Source organism: Mustela nivalis (genome assembly GCF_964662115.1).
Source record: "Mustela nivalis genome assembly, chromosome: 20".
Taxonomy (NCBI): Eukaryota; Metazoa; Chordata; class Mammalia; order Carnivora; family Mustelidae; genus Mustela; species Mustela nivalis.
The window spans coordinates 40,087,365-40,109,804 of record NC_139039.1 but is presented as its reverse complement, the minus strand read 5'-3'; the positions used below and the strand labels follow the sequence as shown (position 1 = coordinate 40,109,804).

Below are 22,440 nucleotides of genomic sequence, written 5' to 3'. Positions count from 1 at the left end.
ACGTGCAGTGCCAGTTTAACGCTCTTCTTACTGTTGTGTGGTAAAGTCGGAGACTGGAATCCTTTGTGTGTGTGCTCCCTGACCCTGCTACCTTGGAGCCACCATTGCCTGTTGCTTTCACGGTAGCATTTGTCCCCGGGTGGGGTGCTGGACATCACTCTTGTCCCCTCTGGTCAGTTTCTCATGCCGTGGTCAGGTGGTCATTTACAAACAGAGCTGACATGGGGGTGGTTAATGGCTTCCCGTTGTCAAAGCTGCAACCCACAGGTCTCCATATGGGCTGTGAGAGCCTTGGCTGTGACACCCTTAAGGGTGTCCCTTAAGTCCCCCATGAAGGCATGTGAAACTAGCCCCTGTGCGATGGTATTTGGAGATGGGGCCTCTGTGGGGCACCTGGGTGGCTCAGTGGAGATGGGGCCTGTGGGGGCTGTTGGGTCACGAGGATGGTGCCCTCCTGAACGGGGTTAGTGCCCTATTGAGAAGAGACAGGTGTGAGCCGCCCTCTTTCTACCCTCAGCTGTGTGAGAACACAGCAACAAGTCGGCCAGTGGGGAGGACCTTCAGCCAGCCATGCCGGCCCCGATCTAGGACTGCCCAGCCCCCAGAGCAGTGAGAACTCAGAGTCTGTTGTTTACAAGCCATTAAAGCCATGGTATGTTTGTGGTAGCAGCTGGAGCAGACTAAGGGAGTGGCTTCAAACCCATTTACTCAGGTCTACAGTCTGAGTGGGTCTCCGTGGGGGCAGCTCAGCTCTGCCACTGTGCAGGACATGGGCTGGTCTGAATGGGGGCAGCTCAGCTCTGTGCCACTGTGCAGGACATGGGCGGGTCTGAAGGATGAGAGCTGGGACCACCCTGAGGCTCTGGGTCTCTGGTGTCTGGGGTCCAGACCGGCCTCACGCCATCAGGTGGGGGCTGGAGCAGCTGGGGCCCCGGGAGCCTGTCTGTCTGTCTGTCTCTATGGCCACTCCGGGGGCCTCCCCTGCCCAGCAGCGTCTGTGTGCAGGAATGCTTCCATGCTGGGGCACGGCCCCCCAGGACTGTGTCCCGAGCAGATAGGGTTGTGTGAGCCCCCTCGCTTTCCTAAACGAGGCTTAGAAGTCACGTTGCGGCACTTTCCGCAGTTCCCGGCCTGCCCGGATCATGGGAAGGGAACGTGGCCCTCCCCTCCTTGGAGGAATGCCCGCTCGTTGTGAGGAGATCATGCTGGGTGGGGCGTGTCCGTGGGGCCATCTTTGGAAAACACCGTCTGCCACACCCCATCCTCTCGGCACTAAATCCACATCCCTCCCACGTGCAGTGGCACGATTCCCGGTCCAGCCCCCAAATCTCACCCTGCCATGGCCTCAGGCTCAGTCCACACGATCTCATCTCATCGGGGACAGCAGGCCCCCTGGGCCCTAGTCCTTGAGCTCATTCCTCATACAAAGACCCACACACCGAGGAGAGGGGCTGTCTGCCCCAGACATCCAGCGGCCGTGATGGGCAGGGATTGGACTACAGCAGCGGAACCTTGTGTTGGAACCAGCAGGGTGTCCGTGTTTGGGCACAGAGAGGTTCACTTATGGGCAGGTATCGGCCTCTGTGATCACGGGCTGGCCGGTGTGCAGTCCACAGGCCGTGCTCCTGGCGAGAGCCCTTCCGCAGAAGAGCTGGTGTGGCCGCTGGACCCTAAGGCCGTCCAGAGCAGGATTCTCTCTTCCTGGGGGTCTCAGCCTTTCCTCCGCTCCAGCCTTCAACCGACTGGGTGAGGCCCCCTGCACCGTGGGGGATCTGTCTTAGCCGAGTCTATGGATTTAAATGTGAGCCCCTCTAACCCGTCACGTTCTCAGCAAGTATCGCCTGGTGCTCGAGGGAGTGTCTGGCCGCGGTGCCCAGCCACGTGGACACGGAAAATGCATCATTGCGGGCGCTGCCCTATCCCCAAGCCAGGCGGGGAAGGTGCACTGCAGCCGGCGGACGGGGTGGTTCCTGGACCAGGTTCTAGTCTCATTCCTGGGATGACTTTCCAGTGCTCTTGGCTCTGCCCTCTGGATTCCTGGCTCTCCCTTCCCAGTTCTTTCTTTTCCATAAGAAGTGGCCAGTGTTTGCCGCTGATGGTTTTCTCAGCCCGTTTCCTGTTTTCCTCCTGTGCTGTCTGGGGCCCACGCAGTAGCTCCTCCGGTGTGGTGGGCTGACAGGCCTGGCGGGTTTTCCGTGGCCCTCTTGGCCTCGCGCCAACCGACCAAAGCCCTGCCTGCAAAGGTCACGTCCCTGGGCCTTTGCCACCACTTTGCCCCACTGCCGTGGAAAGTCCTGAAAATTCTAAAAGCTGTGGTTGACCGAGTCTGCCCTCGAGAGCGTCCGAGCGGCCTCACTCTGGTTGAGCGCCCCCCCGCCCCTGCCGATATTCGGAGGCTCTCGCAGACGGCGAGTGCCCCCCGGATGTGATTGTTTCCCCGAATCGACAGCCCTGCGGCCCCCAGCAACAGGAGCCGGTCTTGCTTCTAGCCCCGCCCCGAAAGGCTTGCTTCCTTTATGTGTCTCCCGCGTCTCCCTGGAGAGCAAGGAGAGCACCTGCCTCACCCCTGCCCCCTCACTGGATCAGAGCTGCCGAGGGCGACCCCAGCAGCAGCCCGCGAGCCTCTGTGCCGGCGCAGCGGGGGTCCCGGCGCGCGGGCCTGGCCACCCCACGCGCCCGGACAGCGGTGGGAGCTGCGGGAGTCACGGCTCCTGGTGGCGCCTCCGGCCGAGCCCGCCGCCCCACTCTGCGGCAGTGTGTGCTGCAGCCGCCCCCGACGGGCGCTCCGGGTCATTGCCGACGGCCCCCACCAGCACAGCCGCGTGTCTGCGGCTCCCACATCTGGGCAGCGTCATGGGGGGGCGGCTCTCCGGGCCTCCTCCGCCGAGGGCAGCGCAGGTGACCTCTCCGAGGGGCGCTCCTGCTTCCAAACCCCGGGCGGGGCGCCCGACACGGGGCATGGCAGGTTGTCCGTGCGGCCTCTGCCCCGGGACCCTCCGGTGTCCCCCGTGTCCGCACGGTGGGGCAGGGGTCCGGGGTGCGAGTGCTCCGAGGGGAGAACCAGGACCAGCTGCCCTGCCCTTTGCCGTGCGGGCTCCCTTCCCCGTGGCGGCGCCGGGTCAGGAGGACCGACGCTGGGGTCAGCCTCACCTGCTGGGGACAGCGCGGGGTGAGCTGCAGGGCGGCCCCTCGGGAGGGACACGGGCCCCCGTGATCCGCCTGGGCGTCCGTCCGGTCCGGCTCCTCGCCGACCGCCAGCAGCTCCCCCGTGCGGGGCCCAGGGCCTGTTCTGCCCTGCCGGCTTCCTCTCAAGGTCTGCTCTGCCGGTTTGCCCCCAACTACACCGCTTCCTCGGGGAGGGTCCCTGGGTGGGCCAGAGCAGGCCTGTCCCCTGTCTGTGATCATTCCCTCGGCCCCTGGTTCTAACGGCTGGGGTGTGTCTGTCACGGCCCTGCCAGGACTAGGAGCCCCAGGAAGCCAGTTCCGCACCTGCCTCCCGCTGAGTCACACTGGGTGGGCAAGGGGGCTGATGTGGGGTAGGCGTCCCTGCTGCGACGGGAACCTGTGTGCCAGGATTCCTTGCGTCCTGTTCCCTGTGCTCTGCTTGGCCTACACGTGGGCCTGGCATTGGTAGGCTTGTATTATCAGACGTTTGTTGAATGACTGTGTGACTAAATGATGAAAAAGAACTTGACCCTGATGAAGAGCATGAGGCAGCTCAGGTGTAGAGGCCTCGTCTGCCGGGGGACGGTGCTCCGTGTCCTCACGGGGTGGGGTTCGTGGTGCAGACGGGAGCTCTGGTCCCCCATCCTGGGCAGCATGGCCTGTGTGGAGCACGTCTGGGCAACAGCTCACGTCACACTGTGTTTGGGCTTGTGGCGCTGGGCGCCGGCTGACCCCTGTGACACTCCTGCCCTTCCAGGGCAGACGGGAGTCCCGCGGACGGAATATGGACGTCGGGCTAAATGGTTCTGGCTCCGGAGTTCTCGTTCTCAAGAAGGCAGGACGGAAAGGACAGGCATCACCAGGACGCGTCTTAGTGCCAACGCTCGTCGTGTTTACTCCACTGTTGAGTCCTTCTGGAAGGTTCCACATTTCGAGGAGAAATCCTGAGAGAGGACACAGGCCCAGTTGATGTAGCAAAGGCTGTGACCCACCGACGGGACCCCTGGCTCAGGGTGTGTCCACACGGGGCTCAGGCCTTCGTAGGGGCACTGCAGTCCAGAGTCTCATGCTGCTTGGACGTGGCCATGGGCTGTGGGTTCGTGGTGGCCTTGGTGTCTCCTGACCCAGGAGTGTGAGCTGAGAGGCACTTGTCCTGCTCTGGAACCCCTGACCCGCGGGGTGGCGATCGGCAGCGAGCAGGACGCGGCTCGGAGACAGGGCAGCGCCCTTGCCCGCTGCTCCTGCTCTTCTCGTTCTCAGGGGCTCCAGCCCCAGCAGATGAGCACCGGGGCACTGCCGGGCTGACCCCGCCAGGCTGCAGACCACACCCACGGGTCGCCTGGGCAGTCTGCTGCACTGTCGAGGGATTTGTAGGCATCTTGACAAAGAGTTGGATCTCAGACATTCCTGGACTCGAGATAGGGCCTGGAGGCACGGAGGGCGCAGTAGGATCCTGGCTCCAGCCCAGCACCGCGTGCCTTGGCTGTGGGGCCCTGCGTAGTGCCTTGACCGCAAGGACTCTGTTTTGCTTGTTTCCGGGAAAGGCAGGGAGCCGGTGCTCTTGGGGGCCCCAACGTCCCGAGCCTGGGAACAGGTTCTGGGGCTGGAGGCTCTCAGGTTCAGCAGGATTTAGGTTTGCGTGTTTTCTCTGCAAACGTGCGGCCCAAGTCACGCCTAAGATTTAGCAAAATTTGACTCTTAAAAGTGATGCGTCATCCTCGGGACAATGTTCCTGAAATCCTGGCACTTAGGAGGGTGCGATCCTTTCTTCACTGTACGCCCGTCCGCTCAGGGGCCCGGCCGGACCCAGCGTGGTTTTATTTCATACATGGACACACACATGTGCATGTGCATGTGCTCACATAAGTGTGTACACACGGGCATGAGTGCGTACACACGTAGACACAGAGGTGCGTGTGTGTGAGTTTTCTAATCCTGACGGTAGTACACCTCGAGGAGAGGTGGTTCGAAGACACCAAAAATTATGAAAAAAGAAGTCACACATCAACAAGGCTTTTAGACTTTTTGGCACTTTTCTCAGTGTCTTTGTTTTTTAAAAGATTTTATTTATTCATTTGACAGAGAGAGAACATAAGCAGGGGGAGGGAGAGGGAGAAGCAGGCTCCCTGTCGAGCTGGGAGCCCGATGTGGGACTCCGTCCCAGGAGCCTGGGATCGTGAGCCGAAGGCAAGTGCTTTACGACTGAGCCGCCCGGTCCCACCAGGCGCTCGCCTCCATGTCTTTCTTCGTGTGCTTCCCCTGTGCGCGCTCGCTCGCTCTCTCTCTCTCTCTAAATGGCATGGGCCACCTTGTGATCTCGGGCTTTAAATTCAGCATCGTGAGGGAGGCCTTTTCCCCAAAGCTTGGAAACCCCGAGAATGGTTTTTCGTGATGGCACGGGACTACATGCAATTGAGTGGTAAAATCCCCCGTTCATGAGTCCCATGTTTTGCAAATGAGATGCTCTGGAAAGTCCTTGTCCTGAAATCTGCTTTTCCGGAGCAGTTTCCGTCCGAGGCGTGAAGCACCGTGGCGGTGCTGGATGACCTGTCCAAGCGGCCGGTCCTGCGGGAGCCGTGGGGACCGAGTGGACCATGCAGGTGCTCCCAGCCTGACCCGTGTCTACAAGGTTGGATACACGGTGCTTCAAAGCCCCCTTTTCCACTCAGCAACTTCCCGCGTCTTCACGGAACTCCGAACCCTGGGCGGACGGCGGGGGCTGCTGCCCGGGGCTCACGGGCTTGCTGGGAAACCGCAGCCCCCGCAGTAACTCCGATGGCTCACTGCGGTTGGCGTTTGCCAAGTGCGACGGGATTTGTTTGTTTTTCCCCCAAAGTCACCATCTTTGCGAGGCTGCAGTTTCCTCTCTCACCCCGAACTCCCCTCACGTTAGCGTCAAGCTCAGGCGGAGAAAACACAGCGCAAATGGAGAGGTTGGCGACTCGTTGATGAGCACTGTTCCTCGGACGGTCAGGGCTGGCAAAGACAGCCGGTGAGCAGGCGCCCTCGGTCGGCCTCCGGACGGAGCTGCGAACCTTCCTCGCGGGCGCTCTCCTGGCGACCCTGCACGGCCGGACCTGGAGCGGTCCCTGCCGCGCCCCGGGCTGGGGCACAGCCTGCCGTCTCCGCGGGATGCGGCGGCCCCTGTGCGAGGTCAGTGAGCCGTTCAGCTGCCTCCGGGCGCCCCGCCGCGGCTGGGAGCACCCCGAGGTGAGAGCACTCGGGTCCACCGCAGGGTCCCTCCCCGCCATCTCTCTGCCCGGCGCCGTGCGGGGCCCACAACAGGAAGGCCGGTTCTGCGCGTCGGGCCGGTCGCTGTGAGCCTTGTCCCCGGGCCTCGCGGAGTCCGCGCTCCTGGTCAGCAGCGGCCGCGGCCCAGGATGAAGCTCCCGGGAAGTCGCTGCCTCCGTGCGGGGCCTGTGCGGATGTGCTGATGCTCAGGCGCGGCGGGAGGGGGACCACGGACGCTCTGCGCGGCGCCGGAGCCAAACCAGAGGAGAACAGACGTGGGAGAGAAGGGGTCCCTCCTCGTCAGCTCGTCCCAACAGCCGTGAATAATGAGTGACATTAGTGGAAAAGGCACTGGGTTGGGACTTTTTTTTTTTTCCCTTAAGATTTTATTTGAAAGAGAGAGTGTGTGTGTGTGTGGTTGGGGGGGGGCAGAGGGAGAGGGAGAAGCCGCCTCCCGCCTGAGCAGGAGCCCGAGGCGGGACTCGATCCCTGGACCCTGAGATCAGGACCCGAGCTGAAGGCTGCCGCTTCACCGACGGAGCCGCCCAGGCTTTCACAGGTTTTAATTAAACTCTGTAGGCAACTGGTGTGACCTTGGACAAGGCTCCTTAATAAAACCAAGGGCTTAACTTTAAAGATGACAAAAGGTGAGCTTTTATTTAATTTTGCCATATTTCAATTCCACTGGAACTTTAAGCATCTTGAATAAGTTACTTAACGAATGAGTAACAAATAAGTTACTTAACCTCAGCACTAGGAATGAAGCAACTTAAGGGGATTCCTACGCTGCAGATGAACCTATTACTTATGTGTGACGCTGTGGCTTCCATCAATTTTTAGGACTAAGCCGGACTCACTAACTGATAAATACTGGCAGCCATTTATTTATTTATTTATTTTTAAAGATTTTGTATTTATTTATTTGACAGACAGAGATCACAAGTAGACGGAGAGGCAGGCAGAGAGAGAGGAGGAAGCAGGCTTCCCGCTGAGCAGAGAGCCCGATGCGGGACTCGATCCCAGGACCCTGAGATCATGACCTGAGCCGAAGGCAGCGGCTTAACCCATTGAGCCACCCAGGTGCCCCCTGGCAGCCATTTAAACACACAGAATAACATCTCAAATTATCAACTGTGAAATATTTCAAACATCGTAAACAAAGGACATCTGCATGGCTCGGTCATTAAGCCGCTGCCTTCAGCTCAGGTCATGATCTCGGGGTCCTGGGATCGAGCCCCGCATCGGACTCCCTGCTCCGAGGGAATCTGCTTCTCCCCTTCCCGCTCCCCTGCTGTGTTCCCTTTCTCTTTCAAATACAGAAATAAGTAAATTAAATTTAAAAACAAAGCAAAACATCATAAATAATGTAATAAGAAGTACAAAGTATCCTAAAAAGATGTCACACCTTCTTCTTTTGCCCTTTATGCTTTAAGATTAAAGGAAAATAAATGATACTGACTTGGTGGGAGACCCCATTCCTTCTGTCTTGGGAAGTAACCTCTGGACCCGACGTCTGCCACCGTCTTCTTCCCAAAATACAGTGTTCTTTTGTGCGTGCATGTGTGTGAATGGGATGACAAACCACCAACCCTCAAAAATGCAAAATTGTGTTTTTGAAATGTATTCATAGAGATACATGTAAATCTAGTTCTTTTTTTATGGTAGAGTAATTTTGGCAGATCCAAAATCAGTCTAAAAGCAACTCCGTGGATTCGTATTGTGTAAAAGGACACAAGCCATCCTTCTCACTCCCAGGACTGATCGTGTTACCGCCAGGTCACCCTCCGCTCCCTTCTCCACCAGCCATCAAGGGATTTCCACTGTCACGGAGACATTGTGGCTCCATGGGCGTGACCGGTCCACTGACCTGCAGAGCCCCCAGTGCATCCCGCCTCCTCCTGTTTCTAGAACTGGTCAGGCTGGTTTCCATCGCAGGATTCCCCTCTGCTGGGCTCTCTCGTGCGTCCCATCTCACCGACACTCCGAGTCTCCTCTCGGGTTCAGTGTGCGTTCCCCGTTCTCAGAGGAGTCTCTCCTGATCCCAGACTCAGAATCCAGTCCAGCCGTCACTGTCTCTCAGAACTGTGTGCGGGTCCTTCATGACACGACTCTCATTCACTCGGAACTCAGAGAATGGCTTCAGGCTTGCCTTCCTCCCTAGACTGGGGCCTTGGTGGGGGCTGGGACCACATCGGCTGGGTTCCTGGGTGCCTCCTGGTCCCTGGTGCACTTCCGGCTACACTGTAGGTGTTCCGTAGACGTCTGCCCAATAAATGGGGAAAAGAATGAAGATTGCTAATTATTTATCAACGTTGAGGTATCCATGGGGATTTCACAGGTCGAATGACTGAGAAAAACTGGGATTTATTTGGCTCAGGTCCTTGCTCCTTTCTGACCCCAGCTTTCCATCCCTAGGGGACACTCAGTTTGATTTCAGCAGATGTGCAGAACAGATTAGCTGCGGGAGAGTCGGGTCTACCCACACAGACTGCTCAGCATGGCATCTCAGGGCGAGAAAGTGCAGCGTGGACTTACCATTCAGGTGCCTCTTTCCAGATGCTCCGCGATTCTATCTGTAACCTTAGTGTTCACGCCGTGTGTTTGGCTGAATCTGTAATTCTTGAATCTGGACCCGCAGGGACAAACGCTTCTACTGCAACATAATCTGAGTGTGTGTCCGAAGGGACTTGGGCAGACGGTGAGCTCCTCCACCGTGGCCACAGTCTCTGGAAGGACCGCGCAGACACGTCCGTTCAGTTCTGCTAGCCCGGGACTCGGGCGCCCACAGGTCCGGGGGTGCGGCGGCCGGCGATGTCGGCTCTCGCTGCAGCGGGGAAGACGCGGCGCTGCCTTCAGCTGCCTGCAGTGGCCCTTCCGTTCCTGCTCCCCTTCCCGTATGGTCATTACGTCACCAGCAGAGGCACGTCTTGTGCGTCCTGGAGCTCTAACGTGCTGTGTATCTCTGAACTCTTGAATTAGGAAAAAAACAAACAAACCATGATCTGACGAAGAAAGCAGAATAGTAAATCCGTTCAAACAAACTTTGACCTCGCTGTCCACCTGGGTCATTGTAAATTTTATCTCTCTACACGCTTCACTCCCTCCCGGCAGGCAGTAACGGGGGACGGCCAAGGGTGCGGACACAGAGACCCCCTCACTGTGCGGCCTTTGGCACAGCAGGCGAGAGCTGCCTGTGGAGTGGGGGGCTCGGCTCCGCCAAACACGGCACCTCGGGCTGCCATCCCAGGCTCCCACCGGCTTTCTTGAATTCCTGCCCAGCAGGAGGCAGTCCCTGGGGACTCGGTGGCCTGCTCACAAGGTGAACAGCTAGAACAGTCTTGGGCGTTGTTTGGGTCTGTTGCCAAGTGTTTTGGTTTTATGAGACTAGTCACTGGAGATTTCTGGGCATCAAGCATTTTCTCCTTTACTAAATCAGGGCCCTGGTGGTCGTCCTGCTAGTCCTCGTCCGTGAGTCACGAGCGCGGACCACCGAGTTGCCGTGCTGGCGACAGGGCCGGTCTGGACACGGCTGGGATGGTCGACGCTCGTTCAGGCCTGGTCCAGGCTGTCTGTGGTGCTGGCCAGGGCAGGAATGCCCACTTGTGCACGCTTCCCGGGGGCAGGAACTGTGCCGTGCTGCGTTCTTTATAAACCCAAGGCAGTGCTGTGACGCAGGCTCTGGTTTTTGGTTAGGAAGACTGCAGTTTCCAGGGATGGGAACCCCACGCAAGTCAGCTCATGTGACAAATGGAACTGATTAGCTCAGGGACCTCGGACGCCCCAGCATGAGCCTGCTGGAGGCCGGGCTCGACCCAGGGGCCTCTCCTTCCGTCTCCCAGGTGGTGCTGTGGGAGCCGGCTTCCTTTTCTAGACTGAAGACCAGCCTGCCTTTGACTTCTGCCCCACCGAGGCAGGGCCCTTCCTCCTCCTGCGTCAGCTGGCAGGCTGCCGTGTCCCGGCAGCCAGAGACCTGACCTGAGGCCGCGCTCTATGGAACGAGGCACGGGGCGTCTGGTGTCTCGGAACAGGCAGCTCACTGCCTGCTTCACGGGCCTTGGACTCTGGACTTGAACAGCTCTTACGTAAAGCTTTTATTCGGGAAATTCCCGAGGAGTTTACTTGTTCCCATCATCTCCTGCTGAAGATTCGGCCCCTCAAGTTACCGAGATCGTAACTCCCCTAATAACGCCCGCGAAAGCGCAGGTGCCCGCGCACCTGTCTGCTTTATTCCCAGCATGGGGTGCGTGGCTGCCAGTTTCTAGGACCCCGTGGACAGTTGTCCTGGGCCACGGATGGGGCTCGGGAAGACGTGGAGGCTTCGGTCCCCCCAGCATGCGGATGCCGCTGAAGTCACCTTCCTCACAGTCAGCACTAGTGACGGACCCGACGCTTCCAGACACATCGGGCCTGGGCTCCCGGTGCTGCTTCCAGTTCTGGCTCTGGCCCTAGGAGCTGTGCGCTGGCGGCATCATGCCATGTGGGGGAGGCTGCCCCTTCTCCTTTCCTCTGCTGCGCAGCGGAGCTCACGAGAGCAAGGCCCTGGCGTGTCTGTATGGGGCAGCCCCACGCCCGGGACGTTCTCACTAGCCATCGCGTTCTCACTACCCCTGTGCCGTCAGGCCACGTCACAGCTCATCTGGTCTTTTAGAAAGGTCCTTCGTGAAAACAGAATTCTAGATTGCCGTCGGGTGGAATAAAGCCTAAGCGGTGTCACTCGGTCTACCGAAGGGCAGCCGCACTCCTGTAATTATCCACAGACTATGGCACCAGCCTCCCCGTGGGCTTCTGAACTCCACGGGATACACGGCCGGCCTGGGCTTCAGGGCCTCTGACTCACCGCGCCTCTCCCTGCTTGGAGCACGTTACCGATCTCTCGCAGGCGGACTCCACGGGCTCCACTTCCCACGCTTCTGAGACCCCACACGCCCCTCGCTTGCCGTGGCCGGACAGCGGCGTTACTGGGCCGCATTTCTGAACGAAGATATATTTCGTGACTGACGCTTCCCGTGGCCAGCTCTGGCCTCAGAAATGCTGCTCCCGGTGTTTGGACGGTCCTCCTGCAAGTCTCTTCTGCGCCGTGATGGGTACCCAGGGAAGGGGACCCGGGCCCTGGGGGTGCCTGCAGCCTGGGCGCCTGCTCCGGGCCCCTCCGGAACTGCCCACTCATTGTAACGGGGGCCCGGAGACGAAATCATCTTGAAAAGCAGTGTTTGTATGAACAGCTGACGCAAATCAACGCGTTCTGTAACCAAACAGAAGTCCCGAGGCTCCCTGCAGGTTTCTGGGGCTCTACGAGAGCTCCTGCACTTACGGCTTTCTCCGCTCATGAACCTCACGCTGACGATTGGCTGTTTCCTGGGAGAACGGGGTCTTTCTGGCGTTGGGGAAGGCGCACGGTGGGCCCCGTGCAGGCGCCATCCCACCGGGCCCACCGTGCGCCTTCCCCGGGGCCTCCGGACCTAACGGGGTGGATGGCGATGTGTGTGGAACAGGCTGGCTGGGGCGCGCATGGCACGGGAGAGGGACTCCTCACGAGCAACAAGGTCCGCCGCCTGTTACAGGAGCTCAGACGCGTCGCCGGGTCTATAAACACGTTTTTTCAAAAAGCCGACCATAAAAATTTAAAACGAAGAGTCTTTTAAACAACCTATATTATAAGGAAGCCTATTTAATTTTAAATAAACTAATATCCACTTTAGATACATAAACAATGTCCATCTTAGGAAATCATACAATCATTTTTAAAAATAGTCAAGAAATTCATGAAAAGAAACTTTAAAAACTCAGACCCCTGTGACTTGGGATTGTGTTGGTTTCTCTCCTGCTCCGTTACGGGCCTCGCTGTCTCTCTTTTCAAACACAGCGGGCCAGCCGTCAGCTTGGCGAGGTGCCCCAATCGATGGCTCTTCTCTAGGTCTGCGGCGATTTACGTGAAGACAACCTTGAGGGCTTAGGTTTTTATTCAGTCTGATGTCAGGTCAGCCAAAGAGCCAGGAAGTTCTGGGACTCTTCTCAGGCTACAGAAAGAAATAAAAGACTAGGTCGGTCGTCTGAGGTCCACCGTCTTGGGCGGTGCACAGACGTGTTAAATAAAGAACGAGCCTCCTCACAGCCGGCCCCCCGAGTTTCTGACATCCGGGTTCACACACGCGTATGCACGCACCCTTTGACCCTCTTGCCCGTCTCCCCCACCCCTGACTCGGACAACCCCTCTTCTCTGTATCTGTGCGGGTTTTACTAAGATATGTCAATACACCTTAGTTTTATCAGACCTTCCCCGGAATGACCTCGCGGACAGAGTGCCGCTGCCTCCCGGGGGCCACGTGCTGGGGTTCTAGCCTTCGACGCTCGTCCTCACTGTGCTCCAGGGCTCATGTCCATGGCCACCTCGCTGGGCGTGGCGGCTGGGGACAGGGTGGATGGCGCAGAGATGGTGTCGCAGCAGGGCTGGGCCACAGCTGAGTAAACACCAGAGCCAGTCTGTCCTGCTGGCTTCTCCGCGACCCCCATGCCCCGGTGGGCCAGGCGTCCAGCTCGCTCAGCACTTCCTCCCCTGGCCTTCCCGTGCGCCCTGGCCATGGCCTTCCGTGCAGCGGCTCTGCCGCGGAAGCTGCCCTTCAGGATTTCTGGAAAAGACAGAGGACAGGAGAGGCAGAGAGAATGGAAGGTTTTGCATTTCCAACTTGAAAACACGTCTGCTAAAATAATGGGAAAGCGTTTTTAGCAACCCAGCAGCAGGAGGCTAGGGGCGAACAGGTAGACCTGCTCAACTCTGAGCTTCTGCAAGGCTCAGGGGACCGTCTTTGGAAGGACAGTCTCAGGGGACAGTGTCGGGAAGGACAGGCAGAAATCCGGAGACTTTGGGGGAAGCTGATTAAGAAACGTCCGTCTCGTTCGAGAGGCGAATGCATCCCAGCTAGTAATGGAAAATGGAGCTGTGTTTGCTGTTTTTCTTGCCGGTATGCCCTTCGTTAGGAAGCTAGAACACAATTCAACTCTCCCCTCATGTCCATGGTAGGACTGCTAAGACCCCTTTCAGGCTGGGGAGTCTCAGAAGGTTTTGCCAGTTTAGGGAAGATTATATTTTATGCTTCCCTTGCAGGTGCTCACATCTGCCTTACACATACTTTTTTCTTGGTTCGGCTTTTCTTTGGCTGCATGTGGGCTGTCTGGAGAACTGCTTCTCTGAGGTTTTTCAGAGGTTCGTTCCGAGAGCGAGGGGTTCAAACAGATTCCAGAGCTGAGCCTCTGAGGCCAAGTCCACAGAAGTGTCTCTGCTCCTTCTCCAAATATTTGGTTTTTAAACCAACTGGAAAAGACTGTAGGAAAACTGTCACATAGTAGTAAAATTAGTAGGTTCATTGTGCTTTCCACTGAGCATCCTTTACATACACATCCCATTAGGCTGAAAATAGGAATTTGTTGACCTTTGACTGCCTTTTTTTACCCATAAAAAAGGAGTTTTGTTTGGATCAACCCGATGTTTTTATTTTTTTTAAATAATTTTATTTTATTTTTCTGTGTTCCAAGATTCATTGTTTATGCACATACCCAGCGCTCCGTGCAGTCTGCGCCCTCCATAATCCCCACCACCAGGCTCCCCCATCCCCCCGCCCCCTCCCCTCCAAACTGCTGAGAAACCGGATGTTTTTAAAGCTCTTTGCCTGAACCAGGTTCTCCCTGGGCCTCACAAACAGGGCAGGAATAAGGAGAGAAAATAATCCCTAAATTGATCTCTTATCTTCTTCATCTGACTCTCCAGCAGTGAGGAGTCACTGGCCCCTTTCCCGTCCACTGTGGGTCCCCTACTGTGGCAGTGGTGGGGGAGTGTGGCAGACCCCACTGACACACGGTGACCCCGCTGCAGAGTGCACACTCAAACACCCTCTCTCTCTCCCACAAACAGGAACAAGAGGGTGCTGACACCGTCTGGAAACATCTGATGTTCCAACAAAGGAGGAGGCTCCAGCCGGATGAGTGAGGAAGGCCGCTTCTGCTGCAGGAATCCTGTTTTTCTGACACCCACCTGGCGAGTGAATTATGGACAGCCCCCTCCCCGGGGGCGGGGGGGTGAACAGTGTGGATGCAGAGGTAGCAGAGCTGCTGAAGCCGGACAGGAGACTAATAGAGACTAGTAGAAATCCGGATCCCAAATGAGAGTCTTAAAAATAAAAGCAAGCTCGGGGTGCACTCCACAGGGACCGAAGTGCAAATCCCGGTTCTGAAGTTTAGAGGCAACAGCCTTGGACGTGTTGGTCCTGGGATGCAGGGGTGGGACTGATGGGATGAAAGGAAAGTGACCCACGCTGGCCCAGGAAGAAAGGGCTGCCCTGGTTTGTGAGCCCTTCCCCGCAGCTCCGCGCGGCAGAGAAGGGGCTGCGGATCACCGGGAGGCCGTCGGCGCGTTCCCGGAGGAAGCATCGGTGCACCGGCCTGGGGACCAAGCCACGGAGACCCTGGCCCCGGGCTGGCCCACGCCTCCGTCAGAAGTTCAGCTGAGACTGCAGGGCGCTGACGCACTCCTGGCGGCAGAGGGGAGCGGTGGGGGCCGGAGGAACCGTGCACACACCAGTGAAATCTGATCGCCGGCCAGGAAAAGCGGGTGAAGCTAGAGCCCGGAGGCACGGGCGACCTTGCGCAGCCCGAGTCGGGGCGCGGTCATGGTGGGGTGCTGAGCGCGGCTGCGGCGGCGGCGGTGGCGCAAGCAAGCGTCCCCATGGAGAACCCCGTGCCCCCCTGCGCCCTCTATCCCGGGGACGACCGCGGCCGCGGGGCCGAGGCCGGGGGCGCCTTTGCGCAGGGAGCGTGCGGCCAGGCCGGGGGCCGGGGCGGCGCGCCCGCAGCTCCGGGAGAGGGCAGCCTGCAGCCGCCCGACGCGCAGACACCCTGCAGTCTCCGCGCGTCGCTGTGCTTCAGCTCCGGGGACGGCTCCCCGCCGCAGTCTCGCGCCTCCGCGGCGGAAGGCGCAGCGTCCTCCCCGCCCTCGCGTCGCAGCGGCCCGCGGGTCGTGGAGCGGCAGTGGGAGGTCGGCGGCGCCGCCACCGCGTCCGCCGAGCAGCCCGGGGACCCCGAGCAGCGCGCGTCCCCGGAGGACTCTGTGTCCCCGGAAGAGCCCGCGTCCGCCGAGCAGCCCGGGGACCCCGAGCAGCGCGCGTCCCCGGAGGACTCTGTGTCCCCGGAAGAGCCCGCGTCCGCCGAGCAGCCCGGGGACCCAGCCCAGCGCCCGTCCCCGGAAGAGCCCGCGTCTCCCGGGGAGCCCGTGTCCACTGAGGAGCCCACGTCCCTGGAAGAGCTCGTGTCTCCCGAGGAGCCCGTGTCCACCGAGGACCCCGTGTCCACCGAGGAGCCCACGTCGCTGGAAGAGCTCGTGTCCCCCGAGGAGCCCGTGTCCCCCGAGGAGACCGGGGACCTCCCACCCGTGCCCCCGGGCGTCGGGCCGGCGCACGGGGAGCCTGACCTGGTCATCGAGGTGTCGGGCCGCCGGCTGCGGGCACACAAGGCGGTGCTGGCGGCTCGCAGCGACTACTTCCGCGCGCGCGCGTCCCGGGACGTGCTGCGGGTGCAGGGGGTGGGCTGGGCGGCGCTGCGGCTGCTCCTGGCCTACGCGTACAGCGGGCGCATGGCGGGCGTGCGACCGGACAACGTGGCCGAGGTGGTGGCCGGCGCGCGCCGCCTGCAGCTGCCGTGCGCCGTGCAGCGCGCCACCGACGCCGTGGCGCCGCAGCTGAGCCTGGCCAACTGCTACGAGGTGCTGAGCGCGGCCAAGCGGCAGCGGCTGTCCGAGCTGCGCGACGCCGCCTACCGCTTCATGAGCGACCACTACCTGGACGTGCTGCGCGAGCCCGCGGTGTTCGGGCGCCTGTCGGGCGCCGAGCGCGACCTGCTGCTGCGCCGCCGCCTGCGCGCCGGCCGGGCCCGCCTGCTGGCCGCCGCGCTCGGACCGGCCGGGGAGCGCGCGGGCAGCCGCCCGCAGAGCCCGTCGGGGGACGCGGAGGGTCGGGGCGACGCCGCCGTCTACTGCCTGCACGAGGCGGCCGGCGAGTGGCGCGAGCTGACGCGGCTGCCCGAGGGCGCGCCGGCGCGGGGCTGCGGCCTGTGCGTGCTCTACAACTACCTCTTCGTGGCCGGCGGCGTGGGGCCGGCGGGTCCCGACGGCCGCGCGCGCCCCTCGGACCAGGTCTTCTGCTACAACCCGGCCACCGAGCGCTGGAGCACCGTGCGGCCGCTGCGCCAAGCGCGCTCGCAGCTGCAGCTGCTGGCCCTGGACGGCCACCTGTACGCCGTGGGCGGTGAGTGCCTGCTCAGCGTGGAGCGCTACGACCCGCGCGCCGACCGCTGGGCCGCCGTGGCCCCGCTGCCCCGCGGCGCCTTCGCTGTGGCGCACGAAGCCACCACGTGCAACGGCGCGATCTACGTGTCCGGGGGCTCCCTCTTCTACCGCTTGCTCAAGTACGACCCGCGGCGCGACGAGTGGCAGGAGTGCCCGTGCAGCAGTAGTCGGGAGCGCTCCGCGGCCATGGTGGCCCTGGATGGCTTCATCTACCGCTTCGACCTGGGCGGGGGCCGCGGCGACTCGCAGGCGGCGGAGGCCGGAGGCGTCAGCGTGTTCCGCTACCACTGCCTGGCCAAGCAGTGGAGCCGCTGCGCCGCGCACCTGCGGCCCCCGGGCGCGCCGTCCAGCCTGCAGCCCTTCCGCTGCGTGGCGCTGGACGGCACCATCTACTGCGTGAGCCGCGCAGGCACCTGGCGCTTCGTGCCCCCGCAGGACAGTGAGCCCGGCGCGGACGTGGGCGCGGGCGAAGGGGGCAGCTTCGAGCCCGCACCGCTCCGCGCCCCCTTGGACGCCCGAGGCTCGCTCTTCCCGTTTGTGCTCAACTTGCCGGAGAAACCGGACCGAGGCGAGGAGGGCGCCGCGTAGGGCGGGCGGGGTCCACTTGGGCATCTCCCTCAGGGACGCCCCGGTGGGCGGAGATCCACTGGAGGGGTGGGGGGCACGGTCCATGGGGACCATTTAAACCCTTTGAAGTTGGAAGCTTGTCGCGGGGCCTTGAAGACTTTTTGCAATGCTGTTTTAAGGTCTGCTGCCCTATTCTGCATTCCCTTTTGCGCCGCTTTGCTCCACGGGTCAATGGCACACTATGTAAGGTGTGTGTAAAGGGGTGACCTTACAAATATGGCATGGGATGTCGGAGGGAGAAGGAGGAGGAAGTGGAAGATGACGCCTGAGGATGAGTGGGTGGGTCCCAGAGTGCCCATCCATTGTCCCGGGTGCTCAGGGGCAGTTGAGCTCCCGAGTGGGATGGAGAGCCCCAGACGGGGGTGTGCACACTAGCTTCCTCACTGCACCAGGAGAAGACCCTGCACATAGCTCAGGGCCACCACCCCCGGGCGGGGGAGCCCCTGAAGTAGGCCACCGTGGGCTCTGTTGGCTTGAGGTTTACACTCATAACCCATACGCAGAGCTCTTGAAACTTTTTCTGCTTTAGTGAAAAGGCTCATGTCATCCTATGTTCAATTATGGTTGGGTTAGTTTCTGATGTCGCAAGCGTGAAAGGTGGGATCTGTCCCTGTCTCCTGTCCAGCAAGCGGGGAAGGATTGCCTCTGTCTGCTGCGGATCCCACAGAATGGGCCTCACCCCCTCTCAAGGGCCACTCCATCTCACCTTTCAACCCAGATAGCTTACAGACTTTTGAGTTAAAGGGTGTTAATGATTATATCCGATGTCCTAGTAATGACTTACTTCAGAGAGCAGATCGTGAGTAGCAAAAGCTGACCCCAAGGATGCTTGTCTGTTTTGAAAGGAACCTTCCTCAAGTGCCCTCTACATGAGCAGCCACCTTCCTGTTCTCGAACGGGCTCAAAGAACAGGTGCCCCTGCCCCTCGCCCCAGAGAAGAAGGTTGAAGCCCCTCTCGGCACTTCTAAAGACAAACATGTAGGCACCTTTGGAATCCATTAGTTACCGATGTTCACAGGATGTATTAGGCCATTCTGAAGAAAGGGATTAATTTTTACTAGTATGGTGGCAGGAAGATGTGGCAGTGACAGGAAGTATACTGACATAGGGGAGGTAATGTGTATTTGTAATGTTAAGTAGCAGGTAAACTACATTTTTTCTAATCGACTTCCAAAATACCCTAATAGAATTAACATCAATTTCAGTACTTTGAGAGGTCACGAGCGTTAAAAAGAAACCCAGTGATTGCTCATTTGTTATAACATTTTACTTTCCAAACAGGTGTAGACAGAGTTTACTGTTTATTAAGAATTTAAGGGTAAAGTGTGTGCTCAGAAAGAGAGGCAAACCGATCTGGATTCTGAATTGAGGCCATTTAAAAAAATTATAACAGGAAAAGTGCATGTTGACAGTCACCGGCACTTAACCAGAGGAAATCGCGCACCCCTCACTGCTTTTCCCTTCTTTCTCCAGTGGTGGGGGTTGATGTCTCTGTAGCAACAGAGGGTCATTGGGAAACAAGTTGTGCTTTCTAAAGAGTCTGTGGTTGTGGAAGTTACCGGTTAAGTATGTTTCGAAATGTCTAGCTTGCGTCATGATGCACAAGCCAGAGGGATGGAGTTTAGGATTTCGGTGAGAGTATGTTCTGGCGACCTATGTGCTCTCTCAAGCCTGCTCCTGAGCCAAGAAGGTATCGTGGCAGCCTGGTTCTTCATCTTAGAAAAGGACAGACTTCGCCTGGCCTGGCCGTCCGTACGAGTAGAACGCAGAAACGGTAGCGGGAAGGAAGTTAGCGCAGGAAACAATGTTCTTGTAAAGAAACATGCGCCTGTGTCCAGCACATTTCCCTCTAGAATCTTATATTTATGCTGAAGCTTTTATATGAAATGGAACCAGGCCAATATTTTCATTCCTTCATTCTCAAATTCATGAAACACTATCACTGTGATTTTGCTCGTGAAATCATTCCTGCGATGTTTGTTGTTTCGAAACAAAATGCTGTGGGAGTGAGTTCCTGAAGCAGGCTCGTCCCTGCAGGGGCACTGGGAGGTGCTGACTCGTGGGCGCTGACAGCCTCAGCGTCCCGTGCCCAGCTGGAGTTCTGTGTGTTGTTCTAGGATTTAATTGAACAGAGGCCGGCCCCAGACCTGGCGTCCCTCCTGCGGGAACTGACCCTGCATTTCCAGGGTTTGCCGCACTGGAATGCACGAGCAAGCCCAGGGAACGCAAGGATAGGTGCCTGGACACAGAAGGGCATGGATCTTATTTCTCAATACAAATGCCTCCTAGAGACAAATGCCACGAGGACCAGTTTCTTTTGCTTTGGGGGCCAGCATTTGGAATTGTAACCACGAGGTTTGCAGCAGTCAGGCAAGCAGGTGGGGGCTGGGGCCACGATGCGGGGCACTGTGCGGTGCGGGGAGGGGCTGTTGGGGGGCATCCCCTGCCGAGACTGGCCCCTCACGGCGGATACTCCAAGGCGGGCCCTTTGCGCACACGACGGGACGCTCCAGGCCTGCACCAGCGCCGGGTCGGGATGCCTCGCTGTTCCCGTTCCCGGTTGCTCGCTTTGCCGCAGACTCCTGAGGACGGGTCTGTCAGAGGCCAGCGCGTCTGATGTGTGTAGGACCACCCATAACTCTCGCGCAGGTGACCCTGGCACGCAGACATTTCCCCATATGCAAAGGAGCGGTGGGCTTGTCCGGGGAGACTGCGGTGGACAGAAAGGTCCGGCCTTTGGCTAGCCGACGGCCTTTGTCCATGGAGACTCACTCGAGCCGCAGAGACACGGGGCTGGCCATGTCTTCTTCCACACGTTTATTCTTGGTCTGGGGAACAACCTGAGCCCCAGCGACCCTTGGCAGCTTTCAAGCTGGACTTGGGCCTTGCTGATGGGGTCTCTGCATCCCTGGGGGCCCTCTAAGAGGACACACAGACGCCGTGGCTGCGTGTCTGCTGCGGTTTGAACTCTTACGCGTGCATTTTGCCGCAGACACTCAAGAAGCGCAGCCGTCTGCCGCATCTGCGCCGTTTCTGGTGGCTTTGGTCATGCTGGCTCGTCGGGCGGGCTCTTGGGTAACTTCCTGTGAACAATTCTCAAATGGGATGTGTTTGAGGTCCTTGGCTGTATTTTCTAAAGCTGAGGTCCGTTGGGACCACAGCCCGCGGGAGCACCTGCAGGGCCGAAATGGCAGCAGATGGGCTGCTTGTGTTTTATTTTAGATGCTTCCCCAGCTTATGAAATGCTGTAGTCGGGCATTCCAAAATCCCAGCTTCTCACTTACGCCGTTCCTGGGCTGTGGTATTCATGAGAAGACAGCGAGACGCGCACGCTCCAGCGGCGCCGCCTCTCTGCCCCGGCGCCTGGACCTGCCGGCACGCACGGCCAGGCCCCCGCGCTCCGGTGCCGGGCGTGCAGCTGTGACGGGCACCGGGACTCTGCTTTTGGGGAGCCGCAATGCAGGCTGGACGCCTCTCCTGGGAGGATTCCGCCCTCCACGGCTCTAACGAGCGTGAACAGACTGCAGGGGGGCGTCGAGTAAAGACTCACCAGCCCTGGTCCCCGCAGGTCAGGCCCGCGGACGCTGTACGCACAGGGAATGAGCTAACGCTTCGGTTTCCCGCGCCTGGGCGCAATTGCTGTGAAGCCTTGTCCGTGTCCACTTATGCCACGATGAAATAAATCATTGGAAATGCTACTGCTCCTGAATCTGTGCCGTGGTTGCTTCTCTGCCCGCCCCCCCGCACCCTGACAGGCAGAGCAGAGCCCCAGGTGAGCTGTCCTCCCTCGGGAAACCAGAAGCGTCCTCACCTGGGCCGTGGAGGTGCCCGCCTTGTCTGCCAGGCCCGTGCCGGCGGCTCCCCTCGGTGGATGAGGGTATGATGACCCCCGAGCCTCTTTCCAGCCCCCACGTTTATGCTCGGTGGTCTCTTCACACTTACAAGGTGCCTGTCCACGCCTCCACCGCTCACCTGTCCCTTCGCCCTGCCCGCGGTGCCACGCGTTGGTTTCCCCGTCAGCCACACCTCTGGGTCTGCATGGTCACTTACTCCTATAAAGGGAAGCCTGTAGACCCAAACATCTCTTACAGTTCGCACTCCCCAGGATCACGGGCCCAGGCGTGCCATTGTTAATTTGTAGGGGTTCGTTAAGAAATTATTTCTTTTCCTCTTAAAAATATTGTTTCATGGGGCGGGGGGCTGGGGGATGTAACTTGGGCTGGGGACGCAGGAGTTCCCCGACCCGAGCTTGCCGTCTCGTTTCCTAATGGCTTTTTCCCTGCAAAACCAGAATTCAATCTGAACTTCCGCACAGCTGCAGTCCCCTCCCCCCCCCCGAGTTCTGGGGTTCTGATAATGGCCTGGGATGAGTTTCTTGGCCTTTCACACCTTTTAGTTAGATGCAATGCCACGAAACACAGGGGCTTTGCAGACGGAGGTGATGCACTTTATAACAAGTTGGGGCCCACGGAGGGTATGGGAAAAGCTCACATCGCTGGTCTGAGATTCTCGTCCCGTGAGAAAGGAGGATTTTCTTAAAACCACTTCCGGCAGATGAATTGACATCTGTGTTTGCCGAGGGGAGTTATTGGGCTCAATTCTTCAGAGAGCACAGCGGCCCCCGAGCGCCTTCCTTGGGGACCATTTTGCTGGTGGCTGGTGGCCCTGCCCTTTGGCGCTAACAGGACATTGACCTGGGCACTGCGCTGTCCCAGACTGACCTGCTGGTTCCCGCAGATGCCTCCGAACATTCCAGCAGCAGGAAGTAAGCAGCCGTGTCCCAAGGGGTCCCGCTAGAAGCCCGTCACTGGAGCGTTTCGGGGAGGGATCCGGCACTGACCGCTGATCACCGACAGCGGGTCATTACACTCCATGAAGCTGTCCCCTGGTGCTGGCTGGGAAAGGTAGAAAAAGCACCGAGGCAGGACGTCGTCTGCGTTCATTCTGAGTGGCGGGTCTGTCCCGTAACTAGAACCTGTGGGACACCCGACTCCATGAACGGTCACATTTCCGTACCTGCATCAGCAACAATGCCATCGGAGCGCTGACGGGTCAGCCGTGCGCACACCCTGCCGCAGGCACCCCCC

The 22,440-nt window shown here is 59.3% G+C and overlaps 2 protein-coding genes and 1 long non-coding RNA gene across 3 annotated transcripts in view; 2 read left to right on the top strand and 1 right to left on the bottom strand.

Moving 5' to 3' along the window:
• The window catches only part of MYOM2 (myomesin 2), a 124,827-nt gene that overhangs the window by 3,438 nt on the left and 98,949 nt on the right, over positions 1-22,440 (top strand). The gene's annotated exons all lie outside the window — the stretch shown is intronic.
• Positions 11,846-13,983, bottom strand: LOC309855396. Its single transcript, XR_014306776.1, has 3 exons — positions 13,524-13,983; positions 12,684-13,022; positions 11,846-12,413 (listed from the first exon to the last, which is right to left on the bottom strand). It is a non-coding gene; the product is annotated as an uncharacterized lncRNA (long non-coding RNA).
• On the top strand, positions 15,017-21,062 carry KBTBD11 (kelch repeat and BTB domain containing 11). Its single transcript, XM_082715296.1, has one exon. The coding sequence runs from the start codon at positions 15,113-15,115 to the stop codon at positions 17,312-17,314; it is 2,202 nt and encodes a 733-aa protein (XP_082571422.1). The 5' UTR covers positions 15,017-15,112; the 3' UTR covers positions 17,315-21,062.

Bases quoted from the DNA above. Each gene is read 5' to 3' on its own strand.
- KBTBD11 (XM_082715296.1), top strand. From the start codon at position 15,113: ATGGAGAACCCCGTGCCCCCCTGCGCCCTCTATCCCGGGGACGACCGC.